At 42.1% G+C, this 14,963-nt stretch overlaps 1 protein-coding gene across 1 annotated transcript in view; it reads right to left on the bottom strand.

Annotated features, from left to right (window-relative positions):
* Positions 1-4,603, bottom strand: part of TGM6 (transglutaminase 6) — a 64,322-nt gene extending 59,719 nt beyond the window's left edge. Inside the window, 1 exon segment of the mRNA XM_024117124.2 lies at positions 4,600-4,603. Within this exon segment, the coding sequence (XP_023972892.2) occupies positions 4,600-4,603 (4 nt within the window).
* Between the last annotated feature and the right edge of the window lie 10,360 nt (positions 4,604-14,963).

The raw sequence follows: 14,963 nt of genomic DNA, 5'->3' as shown, positions 1-14,963 counted from the left end.
ACCATTTTCTTAATTGTTTTGGGTTTGTTTTTGTAGGTCCTTTTCTTCTCTTGTGTTTCCCACTTAGAGAAGTTCCTTTAGCATTTGTTGTAGAGCTGGTTTTGTGGTGCTGAATTCTCTTAACTTGTGCATGTCTGTAAAGCTTTTGATTTGTCTGTCAAATCTGAATGAGATCCTTGCTGGGTAGAGTAATCTTGGTTGTAGGTTCTTCAGTTTCATCACTTTAAGTATATCATGCCACTCCCTTCTGGCTGGTAGAGTTTCTGCTGAGAAAACAGCTGTTAACCTTATGGGAGTTCCTTTGTATATTATTTGTCATTTTTCCCTTGTTGCTTTCAATAATTTTTCTTTGTCTTTAATTTTTGTCAATTTGACTACTATGTGTCTTGGTGTGTTTCTCTTTGGGTTTATCCTGCCTGGGACTCTCTGTGCTTCCTGGACTTGGGTGGCTATTTCTTTTCCCATGTTAGGAACGTTTTCAACTATAATCTCTTCAATTATTTTCTCGGGTCCTTTCTCTTTCTCTTCACCTTCTGGGACCCCTATAATGCAACTGTTGTTGTGTTTAATGTTGTCCCAGAGGTCTCTTAAGCGGTCTTCATTTCTTTTCATTCTTTTTTCTTTATTCTTTTCCCCAACAGTGTACTCCACCATTCTGTCTTCCAGGTCACTTATCCATTCTTCTGTCTCAGTTATTCTGCTATTGATTCCTTCTAGTGTATTTTTCATTTCAGTTATTGTATTGTTCATCTCTGTTTGTTTGTTCTTTAATTCTTCTAGGACTTTTTAAAACATTTCTTGCATCTTCTCGATCTTTGCCTTCATTCTTTTTCTGAGGTCCTGGATCATCTTCACTATCATTATTGTGAATTGTTTTTCTGGAAGGTTGGCTATCTCCATTTCATTTAGTTGTTTTTCTGGGGTTTTATCTTGTTCCGTCATCTGGTACATAGCCCTCTGCCTTTTCATCTTGTTTATCTTTCTGTGAATGTGTTTTTTGTTCCACAGGTTGCAGGATTGTAGTTCTTCTTGCTTCTGCTGTCTTCCCTCTGGTGGAAGAAGCTATGTAAGAGGCTTCTGGAAGTTTCCTGATGTGCAGGCCCAGTGGTGGTACAGCTGGGTGTTGCTCTTGTGGGCAGAGCTCAGTAAAACTTTAATCCGCTTGTCTGCTGATGGGTGGAGCTGGGTTCCCTCCCTGTTGGTTATTTGGCCTGAGGCGACCCAATATTGGTGCCTACCTGGCTCTTTGGTGGGGCTAATGGCAGACTCTGGGTGAGCTCATGCCAAGGAGTACTTTCCAGAACTTCTGCTGCCAGTGTCCTTGTCCCCACGGTGAACCATAGCCACCCCCTGCATCTGTAGGAGACCCTCCAACACTAGCAGGTAGGCCTGGTTCAGTCTCCTATGGGGTCACCGCTTCTTCCCCCTGGGTTCTGATGCGCACACTACTTTGTGTGTGCTCTCCAAGAGTGGAGTCTCTGTTTCCCCCAGTCCTGTCAAAGTCTTACAATCAAATCCCACTAGCCTTCAAAGTCTGATTCTCTAGGAATTCGTCCTCCCGTTGCTGGACCCCCAGGTTGGGAAGCCTGACAGGGGGCTTAGAACGTTCACTCCAGTGGGTGGACTTCTGTGTTACAAGTGTTCTCCAGTTTGTGAGTCACCCACCCAGGAGTTATGGAATTTGATTTTATTGTGATTGCACCCCTCCTACCATCTCACTGTGGTTTCTCCTTTGTCTTTGGATGTGGGGTATCTTTTTGGTGAGTTCCAGTGTCTTCCTGTTGATGACTGTTCAGCAGCTAGTTGTGATTCTGGTGTTCCCGCAAGAGGGAGTGAGAGCACGTTCTTCTACTCCGCCATCTTGAACCAATCTCAGTGTTTCCTTATTTATTTTCTGCCTGATCTACTTGTTGATGTAAGTGAAGTGTTAAAGTCCCTTACTATAATTGTATTGCTGTTACTTTCTCCCTTTAGGTCTGGTAATATTTGCTTTTATATTTGTTGCTCCTATGTTGTGTGCATGTATATTTATAAATGTTATATCTTCCTGCTGGGTTGACCCTTTATCATTATGTGATGCCCATTTTGTATTTTATTACATTCTTTGTTTTAAAGTCTGTTTTGTCTGATATGAGTATAGCTACACCAGTTTTCCTTTCATTTCTGTTTGCATGGAATTACTTTCTCCATCCCTTCACTTATAGTCTGTGTGTGTCCTTACTCCTGAAGTTAGTCTCTTGTGGGAAGCATATAATTGTGTCTTGTTTTTTAATCCACTCACCCACTCTATGTCTTTTGATTGGAGAGTTTAGTCCATTTACATTTGAAATAATTATCGATAGGTATGCACTTATTGCCATTTTGTTAATTGTTTTCTGTGTTTTTTTCATAGTTCCTCTCTGTTCCTTTCTTCTTCTTGTTCTCTTCCTTTGTGGTTTGATAACTTTCTTTAGTGTTAAGTTTAGATTCCTTTCTCTTTTTCTTTTGTGTATTTACTATGAGTTTTCACTTTGTAGTTATTGTGAGATTCATATATAAAACCCTATATGTATATAATAGTTTGTTTTAAGTTGATAGCAACTTCAATTTGAACACATTCCAAAACACATTTTTACTCCCTTTCCCATTTTTTGTATCTTTGATGTCTCATTTTACATCTTTTTATTTTGTGCATCCCTGAACTAATTATTGTAATTTTAGTTAATTTTTACTATTTTCATCTTTCAACCTTCACACTTGCTTTATAACTAATTGATTCACTACCTTTACTATATACTTACCTTTTCCAGTGAGATTTTTACTTTCATATGTTTTCTTGTTATTAATTAGTGCCATTTCTTTTAAGCTCAGAGAAGTCCCTTTAACATTTCTTGTAAGGTTGATTTACTGGTGATGAACTTCAACTTTTCTTACCTGGAAAACTCTTGATCTCTCCTTTAATTCTGAATGGTAAACTTGTGGGTACAGAATTCTTGGTTGAAAGTTTTTTCTTTTCAGCACTTTGAATATGTTTTGCCACCCTCTTCTGGCTTGCAAATTTTCTGTTGAAAAACCTGCTGATAGCCTTATGGGGTTTCTCTTATATGTAAGAAGTCGTTTTTCTTTTGCTGCTTTTAAAATCCTCTCTTTAACTTTTACCACTTTACTATAACATGTATTGGTGTGGATCTCTTTGGGTTCATTTTATTTGGAACTCTCTTTCCTCCCCCAGATTAGGTAAGTTTTCAGCCATTATTTCTTCAAATACATTTTCTGGTCCCTTCTCTCTCTCTTCTTTTTCTGGGACCCTTTAATGTAAATGTTATTCTGCTTGGTGTTGTCCCAGAGGTCCCTTAAGAAATCTTCATTTTTTTAAATTCTTTTTTTTTTTTTTTTTTTTTTGCTGCTCTATCTGGGTGATTTCCATTGTCTTTCATCTCACTGATTCATTCTTCTGCTTCATCCAGTCTGCTGTTGTATTTTTTAGTTCATTTATCTAGTGTATTCTTCAGTTTGGTTATTGAATTCTTCAGCTCTGTACCTTGTTTGGAACTTTCTTATATTTTCTAACTCCTTGTTGAAGATCTCACTGTGTTCAGCTATTCTTCTCCTGAGTCTGGTGAGCATCTTTATTATCATTACTTTGAACTCTGTATCAGGTAGATTGCTTATCTCTGTTTCATTACTGTCTTTTCTTCTGAGGTTTTTGTCTTGCTCTTTTCTTTGGAATATATTCCTCTGTCTCCTCATTTTGCCTGACTCTTTGTGTTTATTTCTATGTATTAGGCAAAACAGCTCTCTCTCCCAGTTCTTGAAGGAGTGCTCACTGGAAGACTGGGGGTGTGTTTTGTTCTGTTGTCTGTGCAGTACTCTGGGGGTGCTAGCCTGCCAAGATCTGTCTCTCTGCTTGTTTCAGTCCCATGGGGCCCAGAATCACAAGCCCTCCTGGCCACCAGCACCAGGTGTTCAAGTGTCATCCCCTGTGTGGGGTGCATGCACCTTCTATATCTAGTGGGGTGGGACAGCTGTGGATGAGAGCTAGGATGGGGCAATCCCATCTGCTGGATCTGGCAGTGCAGGGGCTGTGCTGGATGAGTGCTGGACTGGGGTGAGGTCACACTCTGGGTCTGGTGAGGTGAGGGCTGTTGTGGGTGAGCAGCAGGCTGGGTGAGCTGTGCTAGTGAGTGAGATTGAGAGTGCCAAAAATGATGCCTGCTAACTCCAGGCTAATGAGGCAGAAGGAGAGTAAGAAAAATGGCACCTGCCAGCATCTCTGTCCCTGGAGAGGTCTCCAAAAGACCCTCACTCTCTGTATACATCCTAAGACTAGTCAGCAAATCTCCCTCCTCAAGTGCTTCTCAAGCTACGGCTTCTGAGTTGGGACTTGGAGCCAGTGAGTCTGTGTGTAATCCCTGCAAGAGTGGAGTTTCAGTTTTCTACAGCCCTTCACCTCTCCCAGAATAAGCCCTGCTGGATTTCAAAGCTAGTCATTCCAGGGGTTCACCTTTCTGGTACACGTTTCACAGGCTGGAGTGTCAAATGTGGGGCTGAACCCCTTGCTCCTGAGGGAGGATCTCCGTGTTTGTGACATCCCTCCTGCTTGTTGGTCAGCTCTCTTACCCATCTCGATGTGCCTCCCCCACCACCCCCACTTTGTCTTTTGTTGTGGAAGAGCTGTTCTGCTAGTCTTCTGGTTTTTTTTTTTTTTTTTTTTTTTTTTTTTTTTTTTCCGGTACACGGGCCTTTCACTGTTGTGGCCTCTCCCGTTGTGGAGCACAGGCTCCGGACACGCAGGCTGGGCTCACGGGCCCAGCCGCTCCACAGCATGTGGGATCCTCCCGGACCAGGGCACGAACCCATGTCCCCTGCAACGGCAGGCGGACTCTCAACCACTGCGCCACCAGGGAAGCCCTTCTGGTCTTTTTTGAGAGAACTGTTCTATATGTAGTTGTAACTTTGGTGTGTCCATGGGAGGAGGTGACCGCAGGATCTTCTTATGTCACCATCTTGAACCTTTTTCCTGTGGTTCAGTTTTGACTGTGATGCCAATCGTGTGGCCATCCTTTGCTCCTGCTCATTTTCTAAACCTGGTCCTCCATCTTCTCTCCTTAGTGTGAGTTCCTTGTGTCCTTTCAATATTTTCTCCTCTCCTTGATCCAGCCAGTCAGTTTCCTTTGCTTGCAGACAGGTCTATCATGCTTGGTTTCTTCAGGTCTCAGCTGAAACAACTCCTCAGAGAGACCCTCCTCCAGCCACAGGGGAAGTAGCCTGTTATTCCCCAGGACAACACCTGTGTTTTTCCTTCATTACAAACTGTCAGTATTTTATTTGCTGGTTTACCTGCTTCTGTCTGATTCTCCATTAGGATGTAAACTTCATGAGTTGAGGCCTTCCCTCGTGGCACAGTGGTTAAGAATCCGCCTGCCAATGCAGGGGACACGGGTTCGAGCCCTGGTCCAGGAGGATCCCACATGCCACGGAGCAACTAAGCCCATGTGCCACAACTACTGAACCTGCACTCTAGAGCCTGTGAGCCACAACTACTGAGCCCGTGTGCCTCAACTACTGAAACCCGCGTCTAGATCCCGTGCTCTGTAACAAGCGAAGCCACCACGATGAGAAGCCCGTGCACCGCAATGAAGAGTAGCCCCTACTCACCGCAACTAGAGAGAACCCGTGCACAGCAACAAAGACCAACACAGCCAAAAATAAATAAATAATAAAATAAATTTAAAAAAAAGAAACTTCATGAGTTCATGGACCACTGTATTCTCATGTGTGCAGTGCCTGACACATAGTAAGTGTTTAAGATGGTTGTGATTGAGTAGATGTATAGATGACTGATGGATGCATGGATGGTTAAAGAGGCTTGTTTTGGGACAGGGCTGACCTGGGAGGCATCAGATGGGCAGATAAGCCCTTTACCTTAGGTCACATTCCTTACTCCAGAGTCACTTCGAGTCTCCTGGTTCTCTTCATCCATGATGAGCAGGCACATCATTTTTATAAGACAGCATCATGAAGAGAGAACCCTATTCTTTTTTTTTTTTTTTTTTTTGCTGTACGTGGGCCTCTCACTGTTGTGACCTCTCCCGTTGTGGAGCACAGGCTCCGGACATGCAGGCTCAGTGGCCTTGGCTCACGGGCCCAGCTGCTCTGTGGCATGTGGGATCTTCCCAGACCAGGGAAGATCCTGCCTCCCCAACAAACAGGCACCAGCCAAGCACAAAGGGGAACCATAATAAGATAATATTTAGATAAAATGCTTTAATGTCTGTGCATAATGCCTACTTAGACACTGATAACCCTGGAAATAATAGGGACACATTAACGACACTGGGAAATTATTCACCAGGCTGACATGCTCTGAAGCTTGTGTCAATTAACTGATGCATAACAAACTACCCCCAAACTTTGTGGTGTAAAACATTTATTTATTGTTCTCATGAGTGAGGATTTCAGACAAGGCATGGTGGGGATGGCTTGCCTGTGCTCCGTGAAGTTCAGAGCTTTGGCTTGAAGACTTGAGGGCTGAGCATAACTCAATGTCTGGGGCTGAAGCTACTGAAGTTTCGTTTACTCAGACGGTTGGCAGTTGATTCTGGTTGGTGGTGGGAACCTTAGCTGGATTTTCGGCTGGCATACCTACATGAAACCTCTCCATGTGCTGTGGGCTTCCTCACAACATAGAGGCTGGGTTCCAAATGTGAGTGCTGAGAGAGAGGGAGAGCGAGCCAGGAAGAAGCCATGTTGTCTTTTATGATTTATCGGAAGTCCCATAGCATCACTTCTGCTGCATTGTTCATCAAGGCAGTTTCAAAGGACAACCTTTGAGAAGGGGGGGAGATTAGACTTTATCTTTTGATTGAGTCTGGAAGAGCATATGGAACTAGGATTGTGGCCATGTTTGGAAAATATAATCTGCCATACAGCCCCTCCTCCACTCTGCCCCACCAAATTGAAATGAACTCTGGCCAGTCAGGGTCAGACTTTTCCTAGTCCTCATCCACTTGCCTATCCAGCCTCACATTCCTCATGTTTAGCAACAGATCTTCCCTTCTCATGCACCCCCCCCCTCACCAGGGTCCAATGTCCCCTGTCTGAATATGATGAAGTCTTAACATCTTTCAAGGCCAACTCATCTGAGAAGTCCTCCTTGATTGCCCCAGCCTCCCAGCTGGACCTCAAGTCTTCTTTCCCATCTGAGATCTGCTCCTCCTTCCAAGACTGGTGTGGAGCTCTGAACACCTGGGACATTGACCAAAGAAGATGCTTCCTGGGCCTAGGCCAGGGTCCCAGTACAGGGGTTAGAGGGTTAGACACAGAGAGGTGGCCAACGGGGGGCCAGAGTGAGTCTGGAGGGAGAGGTAAAGAACTTCAATTTTGCAGTCCCCCAGGGCTCACCTAGTGGAGGAAGAGCAAAAGAGCGGTGCTCCATGAGACCTGGAATCACGGTATTGCTCACGCTAGTAGATGTTGGTGTCAGTTACACGCCTCCTTTCTTCATATCCCACATCTAATCCCTTGGGATGTCTAGTTGGTTCTGCCTTCTCCAGCACTTCTCAGTCCAGCCATTGCTACCCACACTGGTCTGAGCTACCATCACCTCTTACCTGTATGGTTACAGTAGCCTCCTCACTGGACTCTCTGCATCAGCCAGAGGGCTTCTTTTAAAACACAAGTCAGATCATGTCACTTCTCTGCTCAAAACCCTCCTGTACTCCCCATCTCATTCAGGATAGAAGCCAAAGTCCTTACAGTGGTCTCCAAGGCCCTATGGGATCTGTGCCCCCCACCCCACCTCTCTGCTTTCATTCTGATTACTCTCACCCTCACTTCTCCTCTACAAGAGCATTGCTTCCTTATGTTCTGATTACACACCAGGGATACTCCCACCTCAGGGCTTTGCTCTGCTCTTCCTGGAACTCACTCCTTTAGATCGTCACATGGCTTTCCTTCATAGTTCATTTTCTGTTTCTAGTAAATATCACCTGTCAGAGGGCTGCCCTGCCCAGTCCCTCCTCAACACATATTCCCATCCTTACTTTTATTCACCAGTGTACAATAATTACTTGAAGATGTATTTTGTATATATTTGATTACACATTTTATTATCTATCTTCCCACATCCACTTCTATACCTCTGTCTCCCCATGCCAGAAAACTTCTAGAAAACACAGATCATCTGTGCTGAATCCCTAGAACCTGGTCACAGTAGGGGTTCATGAGTCATCTGTGAGTCAAGAAATCTTGGAATTTAATGGCTTGGTGACCCTAGGAGGTTGCTCACATCAGGTGAGTTGGATTGTCAATGTCATATACAAAAACACCAAAATCTTCCTGTAAAGTTATGCCTCCAGTCTCCACAGGGATATCAAGTTTAAACAGAAGGCTGGACCTTCAGTCTGAAGCACTGACCATCAGATGATTTTACAAAATCCTGTAATTCTCACCATGGAAGGGTAGGAGACCCCCCTGCTCCCTCAAGGGCCCAGAAGTTGGAAAGGGCACACTCCAAATTGACAACTTGTGTGTTCTCTGGAAAAAAGAGTAGAAGAGGGGTGGGAAAGAGAACTGTCTGTTTTTCAGTCGCTCATTTGCTCATGTATTTAAGGGATTTTTATACTGTAACTATATTTGTATAAAATATTTTAATAAATGTATCTGTATATGTTAAACATTTTTATTTTACAAAAGAGAAAGCTAATTTACTATGGGTTGGCCATTAATAAGGTGATATCAATAACTCTTTTTATGCACATTTGCCTATGTTTCTACCTTGTATATTGGCAACCATTGACAGATAAATGATTGCAATAAAGATGATCATAAAAGTATGTGAAGGTTAGTATGAGAGCAAAGAATGGAGAGAACTTGCTCTAAACCTCTGTTTCCCCATTGGTACAAGGGGAGTAAATAATGTCTGCCTTTGAAGGTTGCTGGGAGGGGAAATGACACATGGCAGGAGGACCCCCTACTATGAGGCAGGCTCCAGGAGATGCTGGTTGAATTCAGCTGTTTGAGGTTGGCTTCTAAGGCAGGTGTGATCAAGGTTGGGAGGAGGAGTGGCCTAGAGCCAAAAGTAGGGTGGGTAAGGAGGCTGTTTCTGGGAAGAGTGACTCATAGCTCCCCTATTGGTGGCACTTAGTGTCAGAAGGAGAGAGCCAATAACCAAGTAGTTGCAGGAAAGTAGGCTGGGAGGAGGCATCCAAGAATGCCTCTCCAGGGCTGGGTGCCATGGCAGAGACACACTGCCTTGAGTTTCTGCATCATTTACCTCCTTGTTTCTTTGTAAACCTGTGATGGCATTTATCACTGGATACCTTTTTCAGAATTTGTGTAGGTAGTACAGCATAACATAGAGGTTAGGCACTATAGCCAGTCTACCCAGGTACCACCACTGCCACTTACTAACTCTCCTGTGACTCAATTAAGTCTTGAAGTCTCAGTTCCCTTATCTGTAAGGTGAAGATAACGTTAGTCCTTTCCTCAAAGGTTGGAAAGTTTAAATAAACAAGTACCTACAAAATGCTTGGAACAGACTTCTGGCTTCCCAGTCTGACATGTAAGAAGCTTGGAAGTCGCCACTCTGTACTAACAACAAGTAAAAATCTGAACAAACTGAAAAATCAACAACTCTTCTTAGATCCATAAGAGAAGTGAGGTCCCAAGGCAAACTACTGTCCCCCAAACTGGAGAGACTTGTGAATACAGAGAAACCCATGAGCAGCAACCTCTGTGGGAACCAGTGTTGGGGTAGGAAAACCTGAACTGAAGTGACTTTTTTGTTCTATTTTTTACTTTGTTAAGATTTTTAAAATAACTCATCTTAAACAAGGTCAGTTTTTACAGGATTACTCTAAAGAAAGTGGTGATTGATGGAGGCTCATTGTGGACAAGTCTGAGAGTTAAAAACTCCAGGGGGACCAAGTCATAGAGGGTCCCCAACACCTCTGTGGGTTTCCCCTCCAGAAGCCTTACCAGGTTTTATTGGTGAAGATCAGAGAAAATTCTCCTCATGTTTTCCTTGTTTTTCTTCTTGTTACTTGATCTAAAAGATAATAGTTTGTTCAAAATAATAATTGATCTAAAAGATATTATTTTGTTCAAATAATAATAGTTTGTTCAAATAGTAATATATTTGATTGTGTGTTTATATATTTCATATATATGGTGTATATATGTATGCTTATATAATAAGTGAAATGAAGGACAGCAGTGATATAAAGGACAGGAGAAAAGAATTTGGATTATTATTATAAGGTACTTGCACTAAAAAAAGAACAAAAGATATGCTAAGCAAGGAGAAAAAATGGAATAATATAAAATGATCAATTAAAAGCACAAAGGCAGAAAAATAGTGAGAGACAAAACTAGGAACAATGAACAAAACAACAAATAGAAAACAGTAATAAATGTGGTAGATATTAACCCAACTATATCCAGTTACTTTGAATGTCAATGATCTAAATACACCAATTAAAAGACAGAGATTGTCAGAGTGGATCAAAAAACAAGACCTAATTATATTTTGTCTAGAAGAAATCCACTTGAAATATAAAGACATATATAGATTAAAAGTAAATGAATGGAGAGAGTTACACCATGTTAACACTAATCAAAAAAAACGTGAGAGTAGCTATATTATTTTCTGACAGAACAGATTTCAGAACAAGGAAAGTTATCAGAGATAAGGAGGGTGTTACATACTGATAAAGGGGTCAGTTCTCCAAGGAAACATAACAATCCTCAACATGTATGTGCCTGACAACAGAGCATCAAAATATGTAAGATAAAAACTGATAGAACTGTAAGGAGAAATAGATAAATCCACTATTATAGTTGGAGACTTCAACATATCATTATCAGAAATGTGCAGATCCAGCAAGCAGAAAATCAGTAAGGACATAGTTGAATTTAACAATGCCATTAGTCAACTGGATATAATAGACATCTATAGACTAATACACCCAAAAACAGAATACACATTTTTCTCAAGCTCACATGGAATATTCACCAAGATTGACCACATTCTAGGCCACAAAACACACCCTAACAAATTAAAGGATTAGAAATTGTGCAATGTGTGTGCTTAGACCACACTAGAATTAAACTAGAAATCAACAGCAGAAGGATAGCTGGAAAATCCCAAGATAAATGGAGATTAAATAACACAATTCTAAATAACACATGGGTCAAAGAAGAAATTTCAAGGGAAATTTTAAAATATTTTGAGCTAAATGAAAATATAACTTAAAATGTATAGGATGCACCTAACCAGTGCTTAGGTGGAAGTTTATAACACTGAATGCATATATTAGAAAAGAAGATCTAAAATCAATAATCAGTTTCCACTTTAGGAAACTAGAAAAAGAAAAGCAAATTAAATCCAAAGTATGCAAAATAAGGAAAATAAAACTTAAAAATAAAGCAGAATCAATGAAAAACAAGAAATCAAAAGAGAAAATCAACAAAACCAAAAATTGATTCTTTGAAAAGATCAATAAAATCAATAAGCCTCTAGTCAGGCTAAATAAGAAAATATAGAGAAGACACAAATTATTAATATCAAAAATGAAAGAGGGGACATCACTGCAGATCCATGAGCATTAAAAGGATAATAGAGAAATGGTATGAATAATTCTATGCCCACAAATTTTATAAGCTAAATGAAATGGACCAATTCCTTGAAGACAATCTGCCAAAACTCACAGAAGAATCTGAAAAGGCCTTTATGTATTTAATTTCTATCAAAGAAATTGAATCAGTACAAAACAAGAAGAACAAGCCCAGATGGGTTCAATGGTGAATTTTACCAAACGTTTAAGGAAGAAATTACACCAAGTCTCTACAGTCTCTTTTGGAGAGTGGAAGCAGAGAGAATATTTCCTAACCCATTCAATAAGGCCAAATACCAAAACCAGACAAAGACATTATAGGAAAGGGATATGACAGACCACTATCTCTCATGAACATAGATGCAAAAATCCTCAACAAAATCCTGTGTAAAACATTGTGTAAAAAGACATGTACCAGAATCAAGTGGCATTTATCCCAGATTTGAAAGGCTGGTTCTGCATTCAAAAATCAATTACTGGAGGAGACCTTCAAGATGGTGGAGAAGTAAGACGTGGAGATCACCTTCCTCCCCACAAATACATCAGAAATAAATCTACTTGTGGAACAACTCCTACAGAACACCTGCTGAGTGCTGGCAGAAGACAGACTTCCCCAAAGGCAAGAAATTCCCCATGTACCTGGGTGGGGCAAAAGAAAAAAGAAAAAACAGAGACAAAGGAATAGGGAAGGGACCTGCACCAGTGGGAGGGAGCTGTGAAGGAGGAAAAGTTTCCACACACTAGGAAGCCCCTTCACTGGCGGAGATGGGGGCTGGGCGGGAGGGAAGCTTCAGAGCCATAGAGAAGAGTGCAGCAAAAGAGGTGCAGAGGGCAAAACAGAGAGATTCCCACACGGAGGATCGGTGCCAACCAGCACTCACCAGCCTGAGAGGCTTGTCTGCTCACCTGCCGGGGCGGGTGCGGGCTGGGAGCTGAGGCTCAGGCTTCGGAGGTCAGATCCCAGGGAGTGGACTGGGGCTGGCTGCGTGAACACAGCCTGAAGGGGGGTAGTACACCACAACTAGCCGGGAGGGCGTCTGAGAAAAAGTCTGGAACTGCCTAAGAGGCAAGAAACCATTGTTTCGGGGTGCACGAGGAGAGGGGATTCAGAGCACCGCCTAAACGAGCTCCAGAGACCGGTGTGAGCCACAGCTATCAGCGCAGACTCCAGAGACAGGCATGAAACACTAAGGCTGCTGCTGCAGCCACCAAGAAGGCTGTGTGCAAGCACAGTTCACTACCCACACCTCCCCTCCCGGGAGCCTGTGCAGCCCGCCACTGCTAGGGTCCCATGATCCAGGGACAACTTCCCCGGGAGAACACACGGCGTGCCTCAGGCTGTTGCAACTTCATACTGGCCTCTGCCGCTGCAGACTCGCTCCGCATTCCGTACCCCTCCCTCCCCTAAGCCTGAGTGAGCCAGAGCCCCCGAATCAGCTGCTCCTTTAACCCCATCCTGTCTGAGCGAAGAACAGATGCCCTCAGGTGACCTACACACAGAGGCAGGGCCAAATCCAAAGCTGAACCCCAGGAGCTGTGCGAACAAAGAAGAGAAAGAGAAATTTCTGCCAGCAACCTCAGGAGCAGCGGATTAAATCTCCACAATCAACTTGATGTACCCTGCATCTGTGGAATACCCGAATAGACAACGAATCATCCTAAAATTGAGGTGGTGGACTTTGGGAGCAACTACAAACTTGGGGTTTGCTTTCTGCATCTAATTTGTTCCTGGCTTTATGTTTATTTTAGTTTAGTATTTAGAGTTTATTATCATTGTTAGATTTGTTTATTGATTTGGTTGCTCTCTTCCTTTTTGTTTTTATATATATATATATATTTTTCCTTTTTCTCCTTTTGTGAGTGTGTATGTGTATGCTTCTTTGTGTGATTTTGTCTGTATAGCTTTGCTTTTACCATTTGTCCTAGGGTTTTGTCTGTCCATTTTTTTTTAAATAGTTTTTAGCGCTTGTTATCATTGGTGGATTTGTTTTTTGGTTTGGTTGCTCTCTTCTTTTTGTTTTTTACTTTTTAAAAAATTACTTTTTAATTTTTTTATTTTTAATAATTATTTTTACTTTAATAACTTCCTCTTTCTTCTTTCTTTCTTTCTTTCTTTCTTTCTTTCTTTCTTTCTTTCTTTCTTTCTTTCTTTCTTTCTTTCTTTGTCTCTTTTCTCCCTTTTCTTCTGAGCTGTGTGGCTGACAGGGTCTTGGTGTTCCAGCCAGGTGTCAGGCCTGTGCCTCTGAGGTAGGAGAGCTGAGTTCAACACATTGGTCCACCAGAGACCTCCCAGCTCCATGTAATATCAAACGGTGAAACCTCTCCCAGATATCTCCATCTCAACGCTAAGACGCAGCTCCACTCAACGACCAGCAAGCTACAGTGCTGTACTCCCTATGCCAAACAACTAGCAAGACAGGAACACCACCCTACCCATTAGCAGAGAGGCTTCCTAAAATCATAATAAGGTCACAGACACCCCAAAACACACCACTGAACACGGTCCTGCCCACCAGAAAGACAAGATCCAGCCTCATCCACCAGAACACAGGTACTAGTCCCCTCCACCAGGAAGCCTACATAACCACTGAACCAACCTTAGCCACTGGGGGCAGACACCAAAAACAATGGGAACTATGAACCTGCATCCTGTGAAAAGGAGACCTCAAACACAGTAAGTGAAGCAAAATGAGAAGACAGAGAAATACACAGCAGATGAAGGAGCAAGGTAAAAACCCACCAGACCAAAGAAATGAAGAGGAAATAGGCAGTCTACTGGAAAAATAATTCAGAATAATGATAGTAAAGATGATCCAGAATCTTGGAAACAGAATGGAGAAAATACAGGAAATGTTTAACAAGGACCTAGAAGAACTAAACAGCAAACAAACAACGATGAGCAACACAATAAATGAAATTAAAAATTTTCTAGAAGGAATCAATAGCAGAATAGCTGAGGCAGAAGAATGGATAAATGATCTGGAAGATGAAATAGTGGCAATAACTACCGCAAAGAAGAATAAAGACAAAAGAATGAAAAGAAGGGAAGACAGTCTCAGAGACCTCTGGGACAACATTAAATGCACCAATATTCCAATTACAGGGGTCCTGGAAGAAGAAGAGAAAAAGAAAGGGACTGAGAAAATATTTGAAGAGATTATAGTTGAAAATTTCCCTAATATGGGAAAGGAAATAGTCAATCAAGTCCAGGAAGCGCAGAGAGTCCCATACAGGATAAATCCAAGGAGAAGCATGCCAACACACATATAAATCAAACTATCAAAAATTAAATACAAAGAAAAAATATTAAAAGCAGCAAGGGAAAAACAGCAAATAACATACAAGGGAATCCCCATAAGGTTAACA

Source organism: Physeter macrocephalus, chromosome 14, assembly GCF_002837175.3.
Source record: "Physeter macrocephalus isolate SW-GA chromosome 14, ASM283717v5, whole genome shotgun sequence".
NCBI lineage: Eukaryota > Metazoa > Chordata > Mammalia > Artiodactyla > Physeteridae > Physeter > Physeter macrocephalus.
This window is presented reverse-complemented; position numbering and strand designations above follow the sequence as displayed.